Below are 23,250 nucleotides of genomic sequence, written 5' to 3' on the forward strand. Positions count from 1 at the left end.
AGAGGAAAACAATCTCTCTATTTACCCCAAAGTGTATTTCAGATCAATAAACACAACCAAATTTATAAGAGAAAACTGACCATTTTTAAGCTATTGTAGAGCAAAAATCATTTCATTGCTTTATAAATAATGCAACATTTTTAATACATGTATTTCACACAAAAATGCACATATTGGACAATATGAGATTAACCTCAAAAGCCATTTCGCTTTCAGGATATGAAATTATTTAATAATACACTGAAACATATGCAACCTGTTTATAAACAAGAACTATTCTAGGATTGAGAGTTTCCATTTGACAGACTGGCGCATCTTGGGTGGTGTGAGGATCTCTGCATCTGAGAGAGAGAGAGAGAAAAACACAGCTCTTTAATTCACAGCTCAGATAACAGACTGTGATAGGGTTTGTTTTTTAGCGAGGACTCACCCTGCAGGGGAACTGTGGTTGGTCTGGGCTGCTGAAACGAAGCCATGATGCTGTTGGCTGTTGAATTGGGCCCTGTGATCTAAAACAGAGGCATTGGATTTCAAATTCACGAGTTATATCAATAATAAATCAGTACTTCTGAATGCCAGCCCATACTTTATCAGAGCATATGCTCGTTCTGGTTTAAGCTCAATCAGAACCGCTTCATCTGTTACAACAGTAGGGGGATTTTAGCAAACAAAGTGAGATGAACATGCTGCCATTTTGTTCTCCTGAAGCCTTATCTGAGGAAGAAGTTAGAGAATTGTATCATCTAATACGGTGGTTCTCAAAGAGTGATCTGGGGATCTGCAGGGGTCTCCTGCACATAACCATAATTTTTGGGGGGTTTTTTGTTACAGTGGTGGAAATCACAACCCATATTTATCAAAGTTGTATGTATAATTGAGTTCATTTAGATTTTCATTATTATTAATTGTCTAGTAGACAGTGGTCTCGAATTAAATGGGTTCAAATGAAATCTGGACATTTTGATGCGTCAGGATTTCCAGTACATCAGAGCTTCTCAACCATTTGTAACTAAAGCCCCCCTAAGCCTCCCCTATCATGTGACACGCCCTCCATCCCCATATAGGAGGCGACCACTTATACTGATTATCTATTCTATATAAAATCTATCTATACATAACCTAATCTATAATTTGTTTTTGACAGATAGATTGTTTTTGTACTTTTTAAAATTTATTTTCATAACTTTTATGACTTTAATAAAACTATATAACGGACAGGTATGGAACATGAATGATCAAAAATGTTTCTGAACACTAAAACTACTTTGAACAAGAGAACTAGACTGTAATAATGTGGACTATTTTACATGACCCCAACTTCCTAACATGCTGGGGTATGCGAAGAAAAGAATTTCACTGTGCTGTAATTTATATGTGACCAATAAAGACTCATTATCATTATCATTTTTCCATTCGTCTTGCATTCTAAAAACATTCTCATATGAATGATGTAAACTGGGAGGAAGGGCGTGTCTCATTAGCCATGACATTGTCCAATTTCCGGCTCTCAGCCTCTCACTGAACAGAGGAGATGCAGAGAGAGGTGTGAGTGCAACAGGAAATCAAGACCTCACACTTTCAGGACAGTACTGGCGCTATTTGGAAAGTCGCTACGGTTTGTCTAAAAAGTCACTAAGTTGGCAACACTGGTCTGCACTGACAGCTAGATAAAAGGCAGGCTAAACTCCACCTCTCCCCAGCAAAAAGAAAATACAGAGGGAGAGAGAACACAGGGTTTTTCATTTATGCGCATTCTTTTTGAAAAGCAATAAAATACACAGAGTCCCCAAATGATGCCCTGTCTGTTTTTTATTTCTTGAAAACAATTTGCGCCCCACTTCCGATCTCTATTCCGCCCCCCCCCGGTTGAGAACCACTGCAGTACATGAATTTGAACAAGCTTATTTCAAATACCTCAGCCACTTCAAACAACAAACATAAGTGCTGAGTGTGTCTCTTACTGGAGTTTGGCTTTGTTGAATTCCTTCATGCCAGATCTCAGGGATGCCCGTGTCGATGAGCCGAAGCAGCATGCTGTAGTCTAACTGCAGGCTTCTGGCCAGCTTGTCAAACTGAAACAGTATCAGTGCCTTCAGGAGACTATGGATTTCCTCTGTGGAGGAAAAAACGACACGCTGCGGTCACGGATGTTTCTGATATTACACAACACGGCTCCAGACAAAAGCAAATAAATATATAAAACGGCACACGACAAATATATAAAATAAACCACAGAACTGCAGTCTTCCAAGCTGCTGTCAAAACCTGTCTTAAATAAGCATTTTTCTGATGTAAGTCAAGAGCCTCTGGCTGCTGCGGAGTTTCTCATCTCTGCTGCTAGTGCCTAAAACAGAGCCTTCCCACAGATTAGGTCAATCCATGCACAGACACAGTTCTCTACATCCATAAGTCATGAGCAGGGACAATCCCTGCAGCACTTTTCACTCAGCTGAGCAGAACTAAAAGTGATTTCTAATCTTACCCCTCATCTTGTCAACGATGTGTATGATCTGGATAATGGCATGGAGAAGGGCAATGTCCTCAAAGGGGCTTCCTTCCTTTAAGCTGTGCTTCTTTCCTTCAGCTTTCCTGCGGTTCTTAGATGATCTCCTGAAAGAAAGAGCTGCAATCAGCCTCAGGCTTTCAGCATGAACAAATTGCATAGGAAACACAGACATTTTCTTCTGTGGCTGTTGTTCATGCTTGTTCCTCATGAACTGCCAAGAAAAAGAGGTTGTTTTTTTTTCTTCTCAGAAAAATCTCTCAAAAAATATAATACATTTTGCTAGTAATGTCACGGTTAAGTTGAAATGTTGTGCCTAACACAATACGTAAGGAATAAAACATGACTAAGCATGCTGTTAACAATGTGACACGGTGAATGGTCTGCACTTATATAGCGCTTCTTTTAACCTTAGCAGTTTACACTGTTTACAACGCGCTTTACACTGTTTCTCATTCACCCATTTTCTCTCTCTCACACACACAAACACACACATGACTGCAGAACTTGTAGAACTGCCAGATGGCAAGGCGCTAACTTGCCATCAGGAGCAACTTAGGGTTCAGTGTCTTGCCCAAGGACACTTTGGCATGTGGAGACATGTTGGCCGGGAATCGAACCGCCAACCCTACGATTAGTAGCTGAGCCACAGCTGCCCAGGATATCTGGAATTACAACCCTGAAGCTGATTATTCTCCAATAACAGCGTATCATTAGCCGTTTTATTCCACTTATACACTTGTATTAAAATATGACACATCATACCTTTTATCCATTTATAGTTACAGTTAATGCTGTGGCATGTCCAGTTGTTCTTGCCAGCTTTACCAGTTATAAAGTCATTCCCTCACAAGCCTTTTTTTTTTACTGTGAGGATATCTGTCTATGATCAGAACTGGGTATCGTATAATAAAGACATTTGGCACCTATAATCATTGCACACACTTTCTTCACTTGGTCAGTTTTCCCAGGCATTCCTCAGAAACGCTCTGCCAGTTGCATGAAAGATGCACTGCCTCCTTACTCTCCATATATTTAATTCCGTAATGTTTGTTGTATATTCATGGTATCAATCTTACGTAGAAAAATAGCAGAGAGCCCTAAACATTTTAATCGGCAATGTGTTGATTTGGTCGTTTATTAACGATGCTCCCACCTTCAAACAAATTGTACATTTTGACCAGTCACATGCCTGTGATGTGTGGTATAAATAAGGCAAACCGAGTCACCTTAGTGAGGCATGATAGATTGAACTAGGTATGTCGGTTATGGCATCGTCTCAAATCAAATTTTGTATGTCTCACACACGCACACAACCATACAAAGTACGACGTGTAGTGAAATGCATTTTACGACTGTCCGTTACATAAAACGTACGTAAGAGTTAGAAAATAGGAAAGTATTTTAAAAAAGTAGAAAAATATATTGTGGGGATATAGAGATGAGTGGCAGCAACAGTCTGATAAAGTGCAGATATGTGCAGTTGTTTTGTGCAATATAAAGCAATGAGTATGATGATCAACAATCCTGTGCATGAACGGGACGTGCATCAAAGGGGTGAGAGGAGCTTTGTGAGAATAATGAAAGGCTGCAGGTACAGTGTGGGGAATGTTTTCCTATCTCACATGAGGACATGCTGAGCTGAGTAGAACATCTGAACTAAGTTCGTTACTACTGAATACTTACGAGGAGATGCGGGAGTTGCTGTGCGAATACTTTGATCCAAGACGGCTGCCGGTCAGGACGCTGCTGGCCTCTGAGTAGAGTTCAGCGTCTGCGCAGTCTTGGCCGTCATCATCTGCAGTGGAAAGAAACGGTGAAACAGCACAAAACATCTCTAAATCAGTCCTGTGTGTTCCATCTAAAAGCCTACAAAAAAGCTAGACATTTTATAGCTACAAATTTTACAGTGGTATTTACCAACAAACTCCAGTCTAGCCTTCTCTTTCTGCTCTCGCACAAAGGCCAGTCTGTTTTTATGGCGTGTGAACAGAGCCCTTTGAGAGTCCACAAAGGCCATCTGAGTACTGTGAGCTGAGCAGAATCAGACAAAAATCAAGCTTGAAGCTTAAGAACGAACAAGCAGAAAAAGTTTATTAAGACTTGTTAAAGTCAAGGGTGAAAAGTGTTTAGTACCTTCCAAAAGCGCAGGCTTCAAATTGGTTTCAATGATGTCTGGTCTGTTGTAAAGGTAAATCTGTAATAAAGAAATAAACAGTAGATTCAAAATACAAGTTTTACGACATGTAGAAGAAATAAGAAATTGTAAGAAATGTCAAATTAAAGCACAAATGACTCACTAGTCTGAGAGCTTCCTCCCATGCAGCTCCTTCAATCAAGGCAGAAATAGCCTCCTCGCAGTCCTGAAAAGATCACCATATTCCACTTTCAATTAACGTGCACAAAATACTCCCGCGATTTATATCTGCATCCTCATGAACAAGATCTGTATAATACATGTAATGTACAAGGTAATAGAATCCAACAAAGTACAGAAATATATGTGGATAGACATTTATTCAGCAATTTTTGGAAGGAGTCTCCAGTGTCAGCATTTTGTAACAGTCGGAGGTAAAGCCGTAATTTTAACTTTTACAACACAGGAGAGTCTTCAGGATAGAGGACTTTCTCGGAGACATTACAAGCTGCTTTTTTGTCTTAGTAACTTCAAGACAGAACAAAATAGATGCTGGTGAGGGAATTTATAGCTGCTATAACATAAGTGATAACAGGAACTGATCTTCCACAACATTAAACATAATTATAAACATAAGTTGTATGACGCGTCATATCACAGTGATTTTACTAATTACGGAATAAGTCAGGAACACTTCAGGACCTGCTGGTAATAGTAACTACTTTGCGCCAGGCCGCATCACACCACCTCACCAGTGATTATTTTCCTATAGCAGCACAGCCCATTAATTAAAGAATGACTCCAACATTTTCTGTCTAATCTTTCTCAACCACATCTGTAGCATGTGTCATTAGCACAGACAAGAACTTCAACTTATTTCCCAGCAATGAGAAAACAGTCGAAAACCTTGAAACATTTATAAAGAACGATTTAATCAAATCTGCAATCAGTGGTCTGTTTATATTAAGCCCTAAATCTATATAAATGACCTATTTGGATTCCAGCTAAACAGTGTATCTCATAATAAACACAGGAGTGCCACAGCTTTGGCCTAATGGCACATAATTGATCCAGTGTTAGAAAGTTGGATGAAGCTACAAAAAACAGCACTGATCAGACTTCTGATCATGTCTGTCTCACCCCAGGACTGCAATGGTTGTAATTTCGAACTCATGTTATTGCCTGAATTCGACAACTGCCTTTAGCAAGGTTTGAGTAAACCGATTTTCTGTCTTTTTCTCAGTACAGGGAAACATGCCAAAATGAGTAGATAGAGATGAAAAATGCTGGAATATTTCTCTCAGTTGTGCATTTATTACTTTAAATAATGGCCCAGTAGCTACACTACTGCAAGAATCCTGGAGATACAAAGCAGTGAGAGGGAATTTAAAGGGCTGATTCAATTACACGCACCTTAGCATACTGCTCCAGCAGCAGAGCAGCCTCTGTATGTCTCCTCATTTCCAGAAGCTTCTCTGAAACATTGAAAAAAACCAACATATCTATTTTACTGATATTAATCACAGCACAATAGGAAAAATCCATTTGTGTGTTGAGTGTAAAGACTCAGGATTATCAGTTTCATGGATTTGTTTTAGGTTATTTCTTGAGCTATTAGATATGTATCCTAAACCACTTGCATGGGTTATTAGGAGGTTAGATGGATGACTGCACTCACTCACACACACACACACACACACACACACACACACACACACAATACCTGCTAGATCTCGTGCAAGCTGTGTCAGCTGTGTGGGTGGCACAGGGATGTGTGTTGCCACGGCGAGGGCGTGTCTCCAGCTGGTGCAGCTGATGAAGGCCTGCAAAGCACGGGGCATCTCTCCACATCGCCATAGCAACAACCCTGCCTGCTCAGCCTGCTGATCCTCCAACAGGTGTTCAGCGTAGGCCACACTTAGCGCCTGATGGCATCATAGAGAGGTCAGAGTTATTTGTGAACTCAGCACAATTCAGGGATGTGACTGTTCAAATGAGCATCGTGTTTATGAATGCATTTAATGCCATTAAGTCTGTGCATAGAATCCTAATATCAGTTCTAGGTGACCATTGAACAAATGGTGTCCTATGCAAGCATCGCCCCTCAGACTCACTGGTTTGAGAGGCAGCTTCAGCACTGCTTTTACAGCTACAAACCAGCACCTATAATAATCACGGTCACGTATTACTAATATCTCTCAATTTTATCCGCCAACCGATAAATAAGTCAGACCATAGTACAAACTACCAATTCATTCACATTTTTTCACAGGATGTCTTTTAAGCACAGCACACAATTTTACAATATAAGTTTACAGAGGATCCCATGCACAAGTTGACAGTCATACTAGAGAACATTTAAGCCAGGGACCTAAACATGTTATTTAATCAGCATTTATAGGAGAAGTAACCTTGTATTGCTGGCTATCTGCAGGGTAGAGCTGCAGAGCTTCGGTGTATAGCTTCTGGTCTTTCACCAGGTTTAATAACTCAGTGAAGTGCTCCTCGCCTGAGGGAGGGAGGGGGAAAGAGAGAGGGGGAAGGAGGGAGGGGGGAAGAGAGAGGGAGACAGAGAGAGAGAGAAACAAACAAATATTTAGCTCTTTTGCGTGTATGTTTTCTATGTATATTGTTAACCTATACTCAGACTGTGTAAGGTCTCACCACACTTGCTGAGGTGATGCAAGGCCTTCTTGTATCTCTTCAGGTGTTTGTCTATGGTATAGCGCTGGTAATTAGGTTCCAGGGTTTTCAGCATGTTCAGGAAGGAAAGATATTCTTTAGGGTCCTAGAGATGATAAAAGAGGGGAGAACATAAGAGTGCAGGTAAGATTTCACTCAGGTTTTCTATTGAAAGTTTTACAAAAAAAATAGTGTCCATACAAACTACACGGAAACATCCCCAACCTTCTGAGACTTTTCCGCTACCATGAGCACCAGGTCAAAGTCATAGGTTCCCAGAGAGTGTTCATACAATTCATTAACGTTGACCAGGAACAAGAGGTACTTCAGAGCCTCCTCTGCACTCACTGCATTTTCTGCACTGGGTGGGTTCACTAATCACAAAAAATCACAAGGTTAACATTCACAAAAACAAACATATAAACTCAGGGGAGATGGATATATACAGATTTTAATATTCTAAGCAGTTTATCATTTCAATATCTGATCATTTTGCTGGTATTTTATGCACTCAAGAATGAAACAGACAAAAGTTTTAGCTAAACACAAATCAATATAGCTTGAAAAACTATTTACAAATAAAAAAAACAATACAAAAGTTATGATTTCATAAGTATTAACTCGCCTTAAACTAGTACACTAACACAACCAGAAACTACAATGGACTGATACTTTTCCAGAAATTTATCATGGACTTGTTCTGATGGCCTCATGGTCTTCATGATGCTGTTTGTTTACGTACAGTATGTTCGCTAACAAACTCTAGGGCCTTGCAGCAACAGTCGTGTCACAACTGTCTGTGACACTTTAATTACACATAGGTAAACTCCATACCACTAATCATTTGACTTCTGATGGCACAAGAAATAATTTAGGGGTATCACAGCAGCAGGGGTGAATATTTATGCAATAAGTTTTTATATTTGCTTTTTTGTTGTTGGTTTGTTTTGTGTTGTTTGACACCCACTTAAATATTCTGTGTAGAATCAGGACATACTGTATAATCACAATTAAGTCCATTTCAATTTCAGGTTCAGCAGCAAAACCTTAAAATTATATAAATCTAAATGTACACCGCTTTACTCATAATCTGTCGCACAGCACCACTCCAGAAAGCTTTCAATTATACCCAAATTATATTTCATGACTCAGTGATCCTATCCTCACAAAGAGAGATCTTAATGCCCTCTAGTGCCCAAAAAAGAATTTAAGGGAGACACTACTGAAATTGTATTAATTCTCACTAGTGCCTTCTGGAATATTGTAGGAATTGTCAAAACTTTTATAACCCTAACTGTTTCAATCATTACTTAAAATAATGAGTACCTTATTGGACATTCAAATATACTTTATGTATCAGCTGTTTCATTTCCCCCTTTTACATGCTAAATTGTTTATCAGCACCCTTCATAAATATGTGAAAAATTGGCTGTATGATATAAACACACACACATAAACAACAGGAAAAACTATTTATCAGTGTTTTGTCACTGCTCTGTGGCCCGTCCCTAATTCTTACCACGCAATTCATGGACTTTCTGTAGAGCAGTCTCAAGTTCTGGCTTCGTCTTCCTCACATGAGATGTTAAAATGCACAAGCAGTATCTGTGAGGGGGGAAAAAACAATCACATAGTTCATTATTGGTCGGCTGAGTAAGATATATTCACAATATAAATTTTAAAGGGCATACTTATGTGGATCGAGAGTCTCCATGGCTGATTGCAGAGCATCACAGACAATGTCCACTTTCCTCCTCCCCTGACCTTCTCTCGCTGTTACTGAAGCAGTCTGGCATGCAGAACTCACTGGACACGGGTACATTGTCTTGGTCGTATCTTCCTCTCTATTAAGTAATAAATCCTATCATGCTTATAATGAACTTCAAACATATACTCGGACACTGTATAAGCAGAAAGGCACTTACTTGAGCTCTGTAAGAAAAAGGTTGATGTAGTTGACTGAGGCAATCTGTTTCAGAAACAGCTCCGCATTCTCCAAGAACACCTGTGAATCAAAGGGCATAAGGTTACTTCACTACAACATATAAGAGGAAATCACACGATGATGAGATCACTCACGTTCGGATTGTGGTCGTAGATTAGGTTCAGGTTGATCCGCAGCTTCCTCATGCATTCGAAAGCATCTCTAAATTTCAGCCTAGATTAGTGTGGAATATTTCAAAACGTATGAAAATGTGACCTTGTGAATTTTATGCTCTTTATGAGTTATTAAATACACATACTCATCAAGCCACTTCCTGACTTGAGCAAGCACAAGAGCTCGATGATGGATGGTCTCTAGGTTACCACGGGGCATCTGGGGGGGGGGGGGGAAATGCACACAGCTGGTTATTAAAGCTTGTCTAAAATGATCAGGAATTAACATCACAGGGATTTTAATCTGCAACTCTGCAGTCTCAAACTGACTTCTTGTGTACTTCTTTCGACTAATTTACAGCCAGAAGGTAAGAAGGTTCTTGACTTACTGCCTAGGAAAGCGTCAAGTCTAAAAATATGGAGAATTTTAGCTTTCATTAGCTTATCTGAAGCTGACAGGCAGCATGAATGATGCGTGAGTGCAAGCTAGTTGTTGAGTTCAGTGCTAACCTGTAGGATGAGTCTGGTGTCCTGAGGCACCACAGTAACGATGCGAGATCCTCTCTCCACCCTGCGCACACTCTCATCATTTTGAGCTGCTTCTGAACTCAGAGCCACCTGCACATCTGCAGACACACCATGACAACAGTGTATGAATTTACAAAGAGGCTCACAGTGCGAGCTCCGTCATCTAATCTTGCTCACAGATACAATTTTGTAACGGGACTCCTGTCTTCCAAACAGTTCCACTTTCGACTCATCAATCCACAGAACATTCTCCCAAAAGGTTTGAGGATCATCAAGGTGTGTTTTGACAAAATTCAGACGATCGTTAATGTTCTTCTGAGTTAGCAGTGGTTTTCACTTCACCACTCTTCCATGGATGCCATTTTTGCCCAGTGTCTTTCTGATAGTGGAGTCATGAACAGTGACCTTTATTGACACAAGAGAGGCCTGTAGGTCCTTTGATGTTGTCCTTGACTCTTTTTCAACTTCCTGGATGAGTAGTTGCTGTGCTCTTGGAGGAATGTTGGAAGGTCAGCCACTTCTGGGAAGGTTCACTACTGTGCCGGGTTTTTCCATTTGGAGATAACGCCTCTCACTGTGGTCCTTTGGAGTACCAGAGCCTTTGAAATAGCTTTGCAACCCTTCCCAGACTGATGTATTTCAACCACCTTCTTCCTCATCATTTCTGGAATTTCCTTCAATTTTGGCATAGTGTGTTACTGGCTAAGACCTTTTAACCTTTTAACTTCATGCTGTTGAAGAAAGTTCTATTTAAGTGTTGATTTGATTGAACAGGGTTTGCAGTAAACCGGTCTGGTTGTATCTAGTCCAGCTGAACCCCATTACGAATGCAGTTTCATAGAATTTGGGAATTCGTAACTATGGGGGCAAATACATTTTCACACAAGCCCAGTTGGTATTGGATAACATTTTTGGTTCAATAAATAACTACCATTTTAAAACTGTATTGTGCGTTTACTCAGGTTGCCTTTGTTTTATCTTATATTTGTTTTAATTTCTGAAACAATTTAGTATGAGATATACACAACAGAAGAAATCAGCAAATACTTCTTCACAGCACTGTATATACTGGACTAAAATATAGTTTAGCTGGACTACGGTGCATCTCACAAACATACATCACTATATAAGCAAATGTTTGTGTACACCTGTTAGGAGTCTCCAGTGTCTTTAGGAAAGAGGGCTTTTACAATTTCTTGGTATCATGACAAGCTGAGTTTTTTGGCTTATTAACTTCACGACAGAGAAAAAAGTTGCCTCTGTTTTTATTGTTCTTAGCATTGCTGTGATATAAGAAGAAGAAAACAATAAAACATGCTGACTGCACCTCGGCCTCTTACCTTTGATTGACAGTGTGGTCAGGTGGAAGCAACTGCAGATGTGAGATTGTGTGGTGAGAAGGAGGAACTCATCATACACCACAAAGGAGGAAATATTAGACGCGACCTGCAGAACAAAAATATAATTTAACCAGATATACGTGACTAAATACACCTCTACAACTCTTCCTGTGTCAAATCCATGTTCTTCATGTAGCCCTGTTTCTTCCCTCTAGAGAGGCATTTTTAAAGGTGCTATATAAAATAAAGTTGTTTCTTCTTCTTCTTATTATTATTATTATTAGGTGTGACATGGAAGACTATTAAAATCTTTACTCGTAGTGTTATTATAAAGGAGTTTTAGATCACTCATACATACCACACTGTTACCAATATAGAGGTGGGATCTTTCTGTCAGTCCTACTAAATGCTCCTGCAGAGAGACACAATACATCTGAATACACACCACAACAGACATATTTGAAGAAAGACAAAGCAAAATGTGTTTCCTGTATCGTTACCTCTCCGTTGATGGTACACAGTGCAGTGTGAACACAGGGCTGGGGAAAGTTAACACTGAACTCTAAAGAATCCTTCCATTCAGTCACTGTTATTGCTGCGGAGTCTGAACATTAAAGTATTGCATAATTACTGTACTGCTTGATCCATAATAGAATAAAAATAATTCAGTAAAATATGTGGCATTGTATAATGCAGGAATACCCACCAAAATATTGTTTATCAAAATTTTTGGTAAAATTTAGCTCAAATTCTGGTGTATCAACTCAAGAAACTGTCGGTGTGTATTATTCAGTAGTATCAGCTGGGACTGAATTAAAGATCGACTGATAATCAGTTTTACCAATATTTTTAACGATAATTTTCCTGATATGTAAAAATTTTTCCTTAATCGGATATTGCTTTTTAAATATCGGTTTTACCGATAAATGGCGGCATCTTGTGGGTGTTTTGAGAATTGCGCACAGGACCGTCATTACAGCTGAGGGGAGATGAGTCAACAACGGTGTGCACAGGTAAAGTACACTTGCTTTGCTTTAATTTTAATTAATTTATTTATTTAACATAGCCATTAATGCACAAATGAGATGGGTTACATAAATGCTTGATATGTAGTTTAAGCAGCTTGGCACTAAGAATAGAAACGAACTCAGAGTCACATAAACTGTCAAGTCATGTCCCAAAGACGTAACTTTACATTAATTAAATAAAACAGCCTTGAATAAGTGCATGTTGGAAATAAAACCTAAATTATATTAACATTTACTATATATCCTTTATTTCGCTAATAAACATTATTTATTATCGCCGCGAGCAATCGCAGTTTGAGTATAGTTCTGTGTAAACGCATAGATAAACAGTGCTCTGTCAGCAGGTATTTCAAAATCTAGACCGACAAAAACATTATTAATAATTCTGATAACATACCAGTTGAGATGGACTCTGTAATTGTATATACACTGTTTAGTTTGTTACTTTCCTGACAATGTACACTTATTCAGCGAAGTAGTTGTCTTCACTCGTTAGCCTAAACGGCACATAAACCTTTTAAAACTGTAGTTTAAAATCAGTAATTACATTTATGTAAAGTTGAGTCCACCGTCATTTATTTATGTTCTCCATTTGAAAACATTAGACTTTCTAAATTTATTTTGCCTATTGTTAATATTAGTGTTGATGCTGATGTTTTTCTAAGTAAAAATATGTTTTTATTGTTGTAATATGAAGATGAAATTTAACATGAAAGACTGCTAACTTTCAACACCTTTTTGTTTAAGATGACTGAAAGGATGAAAAACCTTACTTCAATGGACTTACTTCACACGGTCATTGCCAGGGGTGGCAGTTTGCAAAGAACGCCAAATGAACAAGAGCATAGGGTTAGAATTATTTTTATGTACTTTATTTGTTTTACCTCTTTGTTTACCTTATCGAAGCTTTTATTTAAAAAAAAAAAAAAAAAAAAGATACTTTAGTAAAATAGTGGGTGCAATTTATTTTTATTTTATTTTTTGCACACTTCAGACCCCTCTATTTATTTGTGTATAAATAAGAGTTGTATTGTTTTGTATGCAAGGAGGAATTTAAATTGACAAAACTGTTCTAAATAAAACGGCTTGTTCAGTTCAGTGGTGGTTTATTATTGTGTCAAACAATAATTAAGTAAAACAATAAATAAATATCAGTTTTGCATATCGGTTATCGAGCACATAAACATGTAAATATCGGTATTGGTTATTAAAAAAAATCTATATCGGTCTATCTCTAGACTGAATACACCATGCCATCTTCCATACAAACACTATTAAAGTACAGAATCAAGCTCAGTACTGCTAGGATCACTCACCCCAGTTCACTCTCCTGATCTGTCCATCCTCCAGCTGCAGAACCAACGTGTCACTCTTAGAGCTATGGCACATGCTGATCACATGACCTTCAACCTTGACCTCTGACCTGAATTAACACACAGACCAAATTACAGGGATGAAAGCAAGATAGCAGCATTCCATACATTATCCAGTTCTACAGGTTAGTTAAAATTAATATTACACAATGAATTGTAGAGCTTGAAATATGTGATGTTGGTCTGTACCTGATGTCCAGTCTGGGTTCTGAGCTCTGGATCTCTGCTGGGGTCAGTACGAATAGATGTGACTGGTTTAGTTTGTTTCCACATGCGACTGCCACGTACACATCCTTCCTCAGCCAGAGCAGCAGACGCAGAGCCAGAACCCCCTCGTGAGCCACTGCAACACTGCACAGAAGGTACAATCAGCATCAAACAAACAAACAAAAAACAAAAATCTCACACACACACACACACACACACACACACACACACGCCTTACAAGAATAATAACAGCAATACATTAAAATAAAGACATTAGCTATGTTCCCATTTAAGTGAATTTAACTCAAATTGAAAAAAATTTGAATATAAAACATTTGCAAATAAAGCATCGTTTCCATTCCATGTGTTCAAGTGAACAAAATCGTCACTTCCGGGGGAAGTGGCACATCTCTCTCTCTCTGCCACGTTTATTTTTCTGAGCTAATTATCCAATCACATGATTTGCTGTGGCAAAGTCACATGACTTTTTTTCTGATGCACATGAGGAATATATCTGGTAAATGTGTTTCCGTCATAGTTTATGTGCATGTCTTCTTATCAAATAAAAAAATTATCCACTTCAATTGAGCGTATATTATGTGCATTTTGGAGATTTTATTCGCATCTGGTGTTTCCATCCAGTGTTTTTTTATGCGATAGTGTTGTCACAGTGCTGTAATCTAACCTGTATGTCTTTTGTAAAACCAGTGGTTTAGAGACGACTCTAAATCCAGATGCATCTTTAACAGGCTCACTGGCATCTTCACCGTCTGAGTGAGAAAGGTGAAAACCGTTATTTGCTTTCAAGTAAACTCAAAACAAAGCATGAATATGGCCACTGAAACACACCATACTGTAATGCACAGGAAGAAAAACAGAAAGAGAAAATGCTTTGTTAATTTGTCATGTTTTTTTTTTTGTAATCAGCGCACCTCGGCTAGCGATATGCAAACATCCGTCTGCTGTTAATGCTGCAAGCTCATTGGTACTCAGAGGCTGTGCGTGGAAGGTGACCAAGTTGATAGGAGAAGGAAACTGCAGTTCATAAGAACACATGGGTGGAGGAACCACAGACTGACGAAATGCTGTCACCATAAGTTTAGCTGTAAGACAAGAAGGACAAAAGATTTAGAGACCAAAGTCCTGGGCAAGCTGGTTATATCTACGTATATATAAATCTATGCTGACCTTAAAGGCATAGTCAGTGATTTTAATAGAAATTAGCAGAAGGTTAATTTTTTCCAATTCTGTCCCTCCCTTAAAGGAAAACTACATCCTGAATGACTTACATACTAATCTGTATAATTAACATATGATCTCCAATAATGTCCAAGATTTATTTTGCAAATGACATTCTGAGTTGACTTTTTTTGTTTGCACATCATTTAACACCACTTCGATTACTACACTATCCATAATGCTGTTTAACTGCCAGCTGATAGAGTCATCAGTGGGAATTCATCTCTATCTAAAGAGATTAATGCAGCAGCGTTTTAGTGCTTTTGTTTTCCAGCTCTCTTACCTCATCTGTACACTTTGCTCAAACAGCTCAGGATCCAAAGCTTCAACTTACATGCGAATACCGTCATCAATGCCAACACACTCTTCATCTCGTAGCTCACTAACTAGCCAAGTCAAAGCTCTGCCGTGAATGCATTGTATAGCTGCACTGCATGTTGGAAATTTCGAGTCCTGTGTTTGCTTTCTGCACTACTTCTAAGGTTGGATTTTCTCACTAACTTGACACTGAACATCTCTAAGAAATGTTGTGAGTGAGAAAAGAAGCTCTTGTTCTTTTGTTTTTAGGAGCTAAGAGGATAACCTGTCTGTTATCATTTATGTTTGAGATTTTTTTCTGTTAAATACCATTGCAAGAGTGCTAGCAATTAACCTACATGAAGTCAGTGCAGCACAAACCACTAGCTTCTCACACTAACAAAAAACACACCATCAACCAAATTAGCACCACAATCGCTAAGCACATCACAAATATTTCATTCTAAATGTATTTACAGTGTTTTAGGGGGGTGCTTTCCTTTAAGTGGTCCAGGTGAAGCACTGAAAACACATGTATGTGCAATGCCTAGGCTAAGACACCTGAATGACAGTACAAGTACTCTTTGTCCTGAACCTGGAGTGTCACAGACACCTAACTCCTTCCTCTGAGCAGATAGAATCCTCTCCAAAAGTACTGGAACAACAAGTACACTTCTATTACTGAATCAAAAGATGAATATGAGACAATAGATCAGAATTTCAGCTATCATTTCCTCCTATTTACATCTAGATGTGTTAAACAACTTAGATCATGGCACCTTTTGTTTGAACCCACCCATTTTTTTTTTCAAGCGATCAAAAATATTGGAACATGCAACTGACAGGTATTACTTGCTGCACAGGTGTGCCCTGTTAAACTGATTGTTTAAACAATTAATAGCTCTGAAAGTCTACTCTTGGTTGGAGCCCTAGGTTTAGGACTGCATTTGTTAAAAAGGATAAACCAACATGAAGACCACAGAGCTGTCTATGGGAGAAAAGCAAGCCAAACCAATTATTAAGTGTTATTTGCTTTTATTTACTTTAAGACTTTCAGTTCCTATACTTTTGCTCATCTAAAAATTGGTTGGTCTGCAACCAAAGGTGCCATGTTTTAAGTTGTTCAACATATCTAGATGTAAGTATCAGGAAATGAAAGCTGAAATTCTGATCTATCATCTCATATTTATCTTTTGATCAATGGCCTTGATCAAATGATGGGCCTTGCTGTTCTAATACTTTCGGAGGGGACTGTTTGTTAGGCCAACTTTGCCAAAATGTCAAAAGAGTGTTCAAAATGAAAAATCTCTGAACCCAGCTTTGAGCATAGCATCTCAGAACACACATATGAACAACCAGTGAGGTAGTCACGAGGCTCTCACCTCCATCAATGACTGCCACATTGGCATTATCATGTGAATCATATCCTTGGCTACGATCTGTGCTCCAGCCCCAGTCATAAGTGTAAGTGCTCCAGTCATGAGCCATCAGGTGGAGGTGGAGTGGCTTCACAGGGTCCCAACACACACAGACTGGAGCCTTTGAGGGCTCACTTCCAAAATGCAGACTCTGTTTCAGGTACCAGTGGTAATTCCCTACCGTCCATAGCTGAACTAAAAAAAAAAAGATTAAAAAAAGGGACAGAGTTGGTAATTAATGAAATAGAAACTGATAGTGGAAAGATATTTACAGATAATTAAATGTAATGTAATTACAGATAATTAAAATGTATACATTAAATAAATGTTAAGTCATATTTAACTGTATGTGTTGCGGTTGCCGTTCACTCCTGGGTTCAGATCCATGAGCCAAACAGCCAGCACCGTGGAGTCACTGTTCCAAAGCAACTCCTTCACCTGAAACACGATACACACTTACATACATTAACACACACAGACACAAAAACAGCGCTGTTTATCCAGTATTTGATTAAAGCCCAGAGGTCATGTACTCTACAGTGTACTGATGAATCATGGCCCACCTTAACCTGGTCCTTGCCGAAGGGCAGAGTAAAGTCTCCATGCAGCAGGCCATTCTTTTCCATAAACACAACACAGTATTTGTTTGGGTGCCGCTGAGTGCAGGCTATCACGCTACCCGAAGGTCTGAAACACACACAACATTGTTAGGCTTTACACTGTAGACCAACAAGCTTAGGTTGCTAAGACAAATGTCCAGGTTTTTTTTTTTATTAACGTCCCCATGAAGTGCCTTGAAACTCACAGCATTATTCGATGTGTTGACGTAATTTCCACTGAAACAGAAAGTTAGGTAAGGACATATTGGGTCGCTCCTCCCACTTTTTAATTAGCCAATAGTGTTTTGCTTACCTCACAGCATGGGCTAAGCCGTACTTGACAGTTAGTACCATGGAAAAATGTCTGTCACAAAGCAGTGAGCTGGCACATATACCTCCTTCTTCAAAGTGCCAAAAACACATTTACGAGCCATGCTTGCTAATATAATTTTGCTTGCTCAATAACGACAACTTCAGCATGATCATTCTTATAACTTTGGGGGCGGGACCCTTCAGATTCTAGAGAACATTTGATTGGACAGCAAATCTGATGAGAAGCTGAAGTACAGAATGATGTCATCCAAGTTGTTGATCCGTATTGGTAGTAGAGACTGTAAATTGTGAATGCATATATCTTCTAAATGTTAATTTTTTTGTTGTTTTGCAGCCCACTAGCTTATAGATAACCTTAAGTCTAACATATTCATACTAAAAACCACAAAACATCCTTTTTGATTTCTTGGGGACCATTTTAGAGCGTATTATTTCTACAAATTTATTAACTACCATAAAACTAATAGGAAATGTGTGTAGCTACAAGAGAGATAAATCTTCTGCTAAAGTTTAAGGGGTTAATTTATTACAAAAAAGACACATATGTGAGTGATTATTTCAGAAGCTCTTACTTCCAGCAGAGAGCTTCTTCAAGGCCGTTGACAACTTCACTAGTAGCCTGCAGGACACACTCTCTGTTCCACACTCTGACTTTTCTAGCACCTGAAACGAGACAAAAGCACAAATCATAAATTCATTAGCTAGTCCACCAGGTTGTCCTGAAACCGACTGGGCTAAAAGGTGGAAGCTAACATGATATAATAGCGTATGGGGAGCTAGTTAATTGCATTAATGCAGACTAAGGGAAAGGAAAGCATCTCATATTCTATCCTCTTTTAACAAAAGCTCTAAAGTAGCACATTAAAAGTCAGCAAGTCACTGACTCATGTTTTGGCTATGAGCTGTTGTATTCTGTCCTCACATTGCATGTAAAAGATATTGTACAAGTCTTTTCAGCTGATTTGTTTAACGGCGAGATAAATTGACAGGAGAGTAATATGACACCTGCATGCTCCTGGTTCTGAAATGATAGTCTATCAAGCATGTGTGTAATGCAGCATGCAGCCTGATTCGGGAAGCATAAGGTACAGTTACAGTGTCATGGTGCACACATCATGGTGAAGTGCTTTAGATTTAAACATACAATGGTGCTTGGAATGTTGTGAACCCTTTAGAAATTTCTATATATCTGCATAAATATGACCTAAAACATCATCAGATTTTCACAAAATAAATTTAGATAAAGAGAACCCAATTATACAAACAAGACAAAAATATTAAACTTGGTAATTTATGTATTGAGGAAAATGATCCAATATTACAGATCTGTGAGTGGCAAAAGTATGTGAACCTTTGCTTTCAGTATCTGCAGTGACCCCCTTGTGCAGCAATAACTGCAACTAAACGTTTCTAGTAACTGTTGATCAGTCTTGAACATCGGCCTGGAGGAATTTTATCCCATTCCTCAGTACAGAACAGCTTCAACTCTGGGATGTTGTTGGGTTTACTCACATGAACTGCTTGCTTCAGGTCCTTCCACAATATTTCTATTAGACAAACATGTGAAGAGCAGACTTTCCTAGATCCCTGTTCTTTAAATAAAACAGGACGCTCACTTACACCTGATTGTCATCTCATTGACTAAAAACACCTGACTCTAATTTATGTTAACCTAACTTCAAATTAAACTGCTAATCCTAGAGATTCACATACTTTTGCCACTCACAGACATGTAATATTAGATCATTTTCCTCAATGAATCAATGAGCAAGTATATTATTTTTGTCTCATTTGTTTAGTTGGGTTCCCTGTCTACTTTTAGGACTTTTGTGAAAATCTGATGATGTTATAATATATATATATTTAGCCAGATATCTAGAAAACTCTAAAGGGTTCACAGACTTTCAAGCACCACTGTAGCTACATACCAAATTAAACTTTTTGTTTTGGTAATGTTAATAAGGAGTAGTAGTTTCTTTTTCTGGTTGTTAAACCTAAGGATCCATTAGGCAACTATGAATGAAAAAATAAGCAGCCCAGACACATAATGAGCTTGTTCAGGGTTATTCATTTCTCCAGCCCTGGTTATATAATAATGAGACACCTGCCTGTCTGAGGACAGATTGCGCCGACTGCAAAAAGCTGCCCATCGCCTCTCCATGTAATCCTCGGCATGCGGTCGTCCCATGGCACTGCAGGCTGCACTTCCTTATATGGAATGCAGCAGAAATTTGCAAGTGAAATATATACGGACATACAAATCACAATGAATACTGTAGTATATAGTAAATTATTTGTAGACTGTCTCTAGTTTTAAGGAATTGTTCAGCTATAGGATGTTTCCTAGTTCTCAAGGTGACTGAGCATTTTTTACAATATTCAGCTCTACATTAAAAAACTGATAACGCAAACAAACAATCTTGATATCTAACAATAAATAAATAATAATAAATAATGAATTCTTACTGCAGCTTTCCTCTGCGCCGCCTGCTTCCCCTCTGAGCCATGAAACTGAGTCTCCTTCTTACCCCATCCTACTGTGATGAATTTACCTGACACACAAACACAACAGATGAATTAGTCCATTAAATCAATCGGTTATCTTAACATAGAGAAACTTTCAGTTATTTCTCTACGCTCTGAACATGTGAAAGTCTCACCTTCTCCAAACTCATCCTGCTGAATGGCCACCTCAGTTATAGGCTCAAAGTCTTTGGTCATTAAGATGATCGTCTCCTGTCCTAAAGAGCAGAACAGCGCATAATAAATCACACAGCAGCTATATAACGAATCCATTACAGCACTGGTATAAACGTCACTCAGTGACAGACCTGTGCAGAGCGTCACCAGCTCCTGGTCTGGACTCCAACTCATGGCAGTGAGTCCACTATCCACACTTCCCACACACTCCAGCTAGCAAACACACATGTACTGTCAAATGTTTTCAAAACAGCATTAATTACATAAAACATGTAACTAGGTAAGGTGAACAGGGGTCGGGCTGACTGTATGAATACCTGATTAGTATTAAGGCTCCACAGAATGACATCGCCCTGGGCAGTGGCCACACAAACAGACTCCTGATCCGGCAGATCCTGAATACCCACAACAACACCGCTGCCATCCTCTGGGAGATAGCTCTCCATGGTTAGAGACACTTCATTCAATACCTAAAGAAAGGAAAACACTGAAAATAAACTTCACAAAGCTTAAATAATCAAACAGCAAAGTCAGTGTCTGATCCTTAAAAGCCAATGTCACGCAGGGTTCAACTGATTAAACGTGGAAGTGAAGTGATAAATTAAATCAAGTGGGTTTTGAAGTCTGACAACATGGACGTGTAGAACAACATTGAGGTTTGAATAAACAGTTTCTTAGGATTAAAATCGCAATTTAAACAAGCAGCAGTGTTGGATACAAGTATTTCTGTCATGATGCTTCTTTTCCATAAAACTGAATCTGGTAATAACGACTTAGTTAATGCTTTAAATGTTATCTGTATGCCGGGGCAACTCACGTTGATAAAGCAAGAGACTTTCTTTTTTTACTTTTATCTTCTCTTCAGAAAATATAATATAACACAAAAAGTTATGAGAAAAGAGGCCACAAGCGCCTCAGCCTATGTGGACCAGACCAGAAGACGCAGCTGAGTGGTGAATAAATAATTTCTGTTTCTCTTAAGTTGTCCTTGGCCGCATTATCATTTTCTTCGGATCAAATATGATCAAAGTTTGCGTAAGAAGACGAGTTGGGGGAATCTGGCTATTGAAAATGTAACATTTTAACGTAATTCTGTTGAATGAAATGACTTGAATAAAGATCCGTTCATTTTGCAGAACGAGGTTCAAAGATCCAAGTCAGTAAAATGATCAGATATTCCCATTACTAGTAAACAGTCAACACTTTATTGTATGATTGAAAATAACACGAATAATATTTGACTAGTTAGATTTAGTTCATTAAATAAGGATCTAAAGCTGCTTTGGGACAGTCAGTATGTTTACATCGACAACAGTAATCTGATATTAACCCGATTAAGATAATACTCTGATTAAGAAACTAGCATGTAAACAGCGATTATTGATGACCTTAATCAGACTAAAGTCATACTCATAAAATGAAAAATGAAACACCCAAAACTGTATACAGTACCATAACGAAGACCAACTGTATGTCGATACGTGAAATTCTGGAGGGAACGTCACACGGCGTGGTGTGAGGACGTAATGACGTGTGACGTTAATTGATCTATGTTCTATAACATGTAAAACGGGAACATGAAAGGAATATTCTAAAATCAACTCATGTAAACATCTTAATCACAATATTGTCTTATTCAGAATAAGGTCAATAATCAGATTATTGCTGTCCATGTAAACATAGTCCGTGTCTACTGCTGAAAGCTCCATACAAATAAAACTGGATTATTTGGATTAATCAGCTGTACTGAAGTGTACTGTACTGTGGGAGTTTATGAATGAATTTGAGATTCTATATTAGATACATTTGGGCATTATTATAAAGTGGCAAACCTCCCAAACTAATGCACTATGCAGGGAATATGATGGGGTTTAGGACATACAGGTGGTGTTACCTGGCCTGGGGGTTTAGGACATACAGGTGGTGTTACCTGGCCTGGGGGTTTAGGACATACAGGTGGTGTTACCTGGCCTGTCCGGGGGTCGTACTCTGTGATGCAGAACTGAGAGGCGACCAGTATGGTGTCTGTGTCTATCCTCACAGAAACACACTGAGGAGAGCCTGGACTCTGCAGCTCCGACATGCGCACACATTTCAGCAGCTTTAGGTTTCTCATTTCTGTAAACAACACGAAACGTTCATCATTTAACACACACATGTATCTGTCCATTTATGCTAGCTGTGCTAGTCAGCCTGTGCTTTTAAAAAGCTAGAAAATGAAAGCTGCCGTCTTACTAAGTATAACTATAAACAGCTAAAATGCAGAAAATATTACCATAAACATTAAATACCTTTCGGTCTGTTTATACGATGAGAGGAAAATCATACGGCGCATAACAACAGAAACACGCTGTCAAGATCCTGTAGTTTCAACTCTGACCTCTAAAGAAAAAAAAATAGTCGACATGATACTAGACAGACACGTGGTGGCATTTTAACACTGCCATCTAGTGGTCGAGAAGTGAAATATTGCTGTTCTTATTATTCCTGTCGAGACAAAATAAATAAATAAATAAAGGTTTGGGAAAATGGACATCTAAGGCCGAGGACAAGTCATTACTCAGTACTATATTCTCTACCATAAGCCGTATATCTTATATTTGTACAGTTCAATATACAGCTGTATACCTGTATTATATATATATATATATATATATATATAAGCCAATTTTTGCATCATCTGGGTGGCCTAATGGGGGACTAAAAACCAGTCCATTACCAACAAACATAGGACCTGCATGAACATGCTGACTAGAATGATAATACATA

The 23,250-nt window shown here is 38.6% G+C and overlaps 1 protein-coding gene across 1 annotated transcript; it reads right to left on the reverse strand.

Moving 5' to 3' along the window:
- Positions 1-130: 130 nt before the first annotated feature.
- Positions 131-22,963, reverse strand: elp1 (elongator acetyltransferase complex subunit 1). The gene is made up of 37 exons (XM_053641551.1): positions 22,773-22,963; positions 22,448-22,599; positions 20,799-20,951; positions 20,613-20,694; positions 20,442-20,522; positions 20,248-20,333; positions 19,890-19,989; positions 18,354-18,444; positions 17,413-17,536; positions 17,194-17,287; positions 16,814-17,044; positions 14,828-14,998; positions 14,581-14,665; positions 13,878-14,039; positions 13,632-13,738; positions 11,788-11,891; positions 11,646-11,699; positions 11,288-11,393; positions 9,930-10,045; positions 9,566-9,639; positions 9,402-9,480; positions 9,248-9,327; positions 9,014-9,166; positions 8,842-8,927; positions 7,548-7,696; positions 7,305-7,428; positions 7,052-7,149; positions 6,364-6,565; positions 6,054-6,115; positions 4,804-4,866; positions 4,640-4,700; positions 4,424-4,537; positions 4,190-4,301; positions 2,483-2,610; positions 1,962-2,113; positions 431-509; positions 131-341 (listed from the first exon to the last, which is right to left on the reverse strand). Exons 2-37 carry the CDS (start codon positions 22,595-22,597, stop codon positions 274-276), a joined length of 3,981 nt encoding a protein of 1,326 aa, XP_053497526.1. The 5' UTR covers positions 22,598-22,599; positions 22,773-22,963; the 3' UTR covers positions 131-273.
- Positions 22,964-23,250: the final 287 nt, after the last annotated feature.

This window comes from Ictalurus furcatus, chromosome 14 (genome assembly GCF_023375685.1).
Source record: "Ictalurus furcatus strain D&B chromosome 14, Billie_1.0, whole genome shotgun sequence".
Classification (NCBI taxonomy): domain Eukaryota; kingdom Metazoa; phylum Chordata; class Actinopteri; order Siluriformes; family Ictaluridae; genus Ictalurus; species Ictalurus furcatus.

Excerpts from the sequence above, each read along its gene's own strand:
- elp1 (XM_053641551.1), bottom strand. The coding sequence starts at position 22,597 with ATGAGAAACCTAAAGCTGCTGAAATGTGTGCGCATGTCGGAGCTGCAG. Across the intron at positions 19,990-20,247 it reads CGGCGCAGAGGAAAGCTGCA|GAAGTGCAGCCTGCAGTGCC; the intron begins GTAAGAATTCAT and ends ATTCCATATAAG. Across the intron at positions 510-1,961 it reads TTCAACAAAGCCAAACTCCA|ATCACAGGGCCCAATTCAAC; the intron begins GTAAGAGACACA and ends CCTCTGTTTTAG.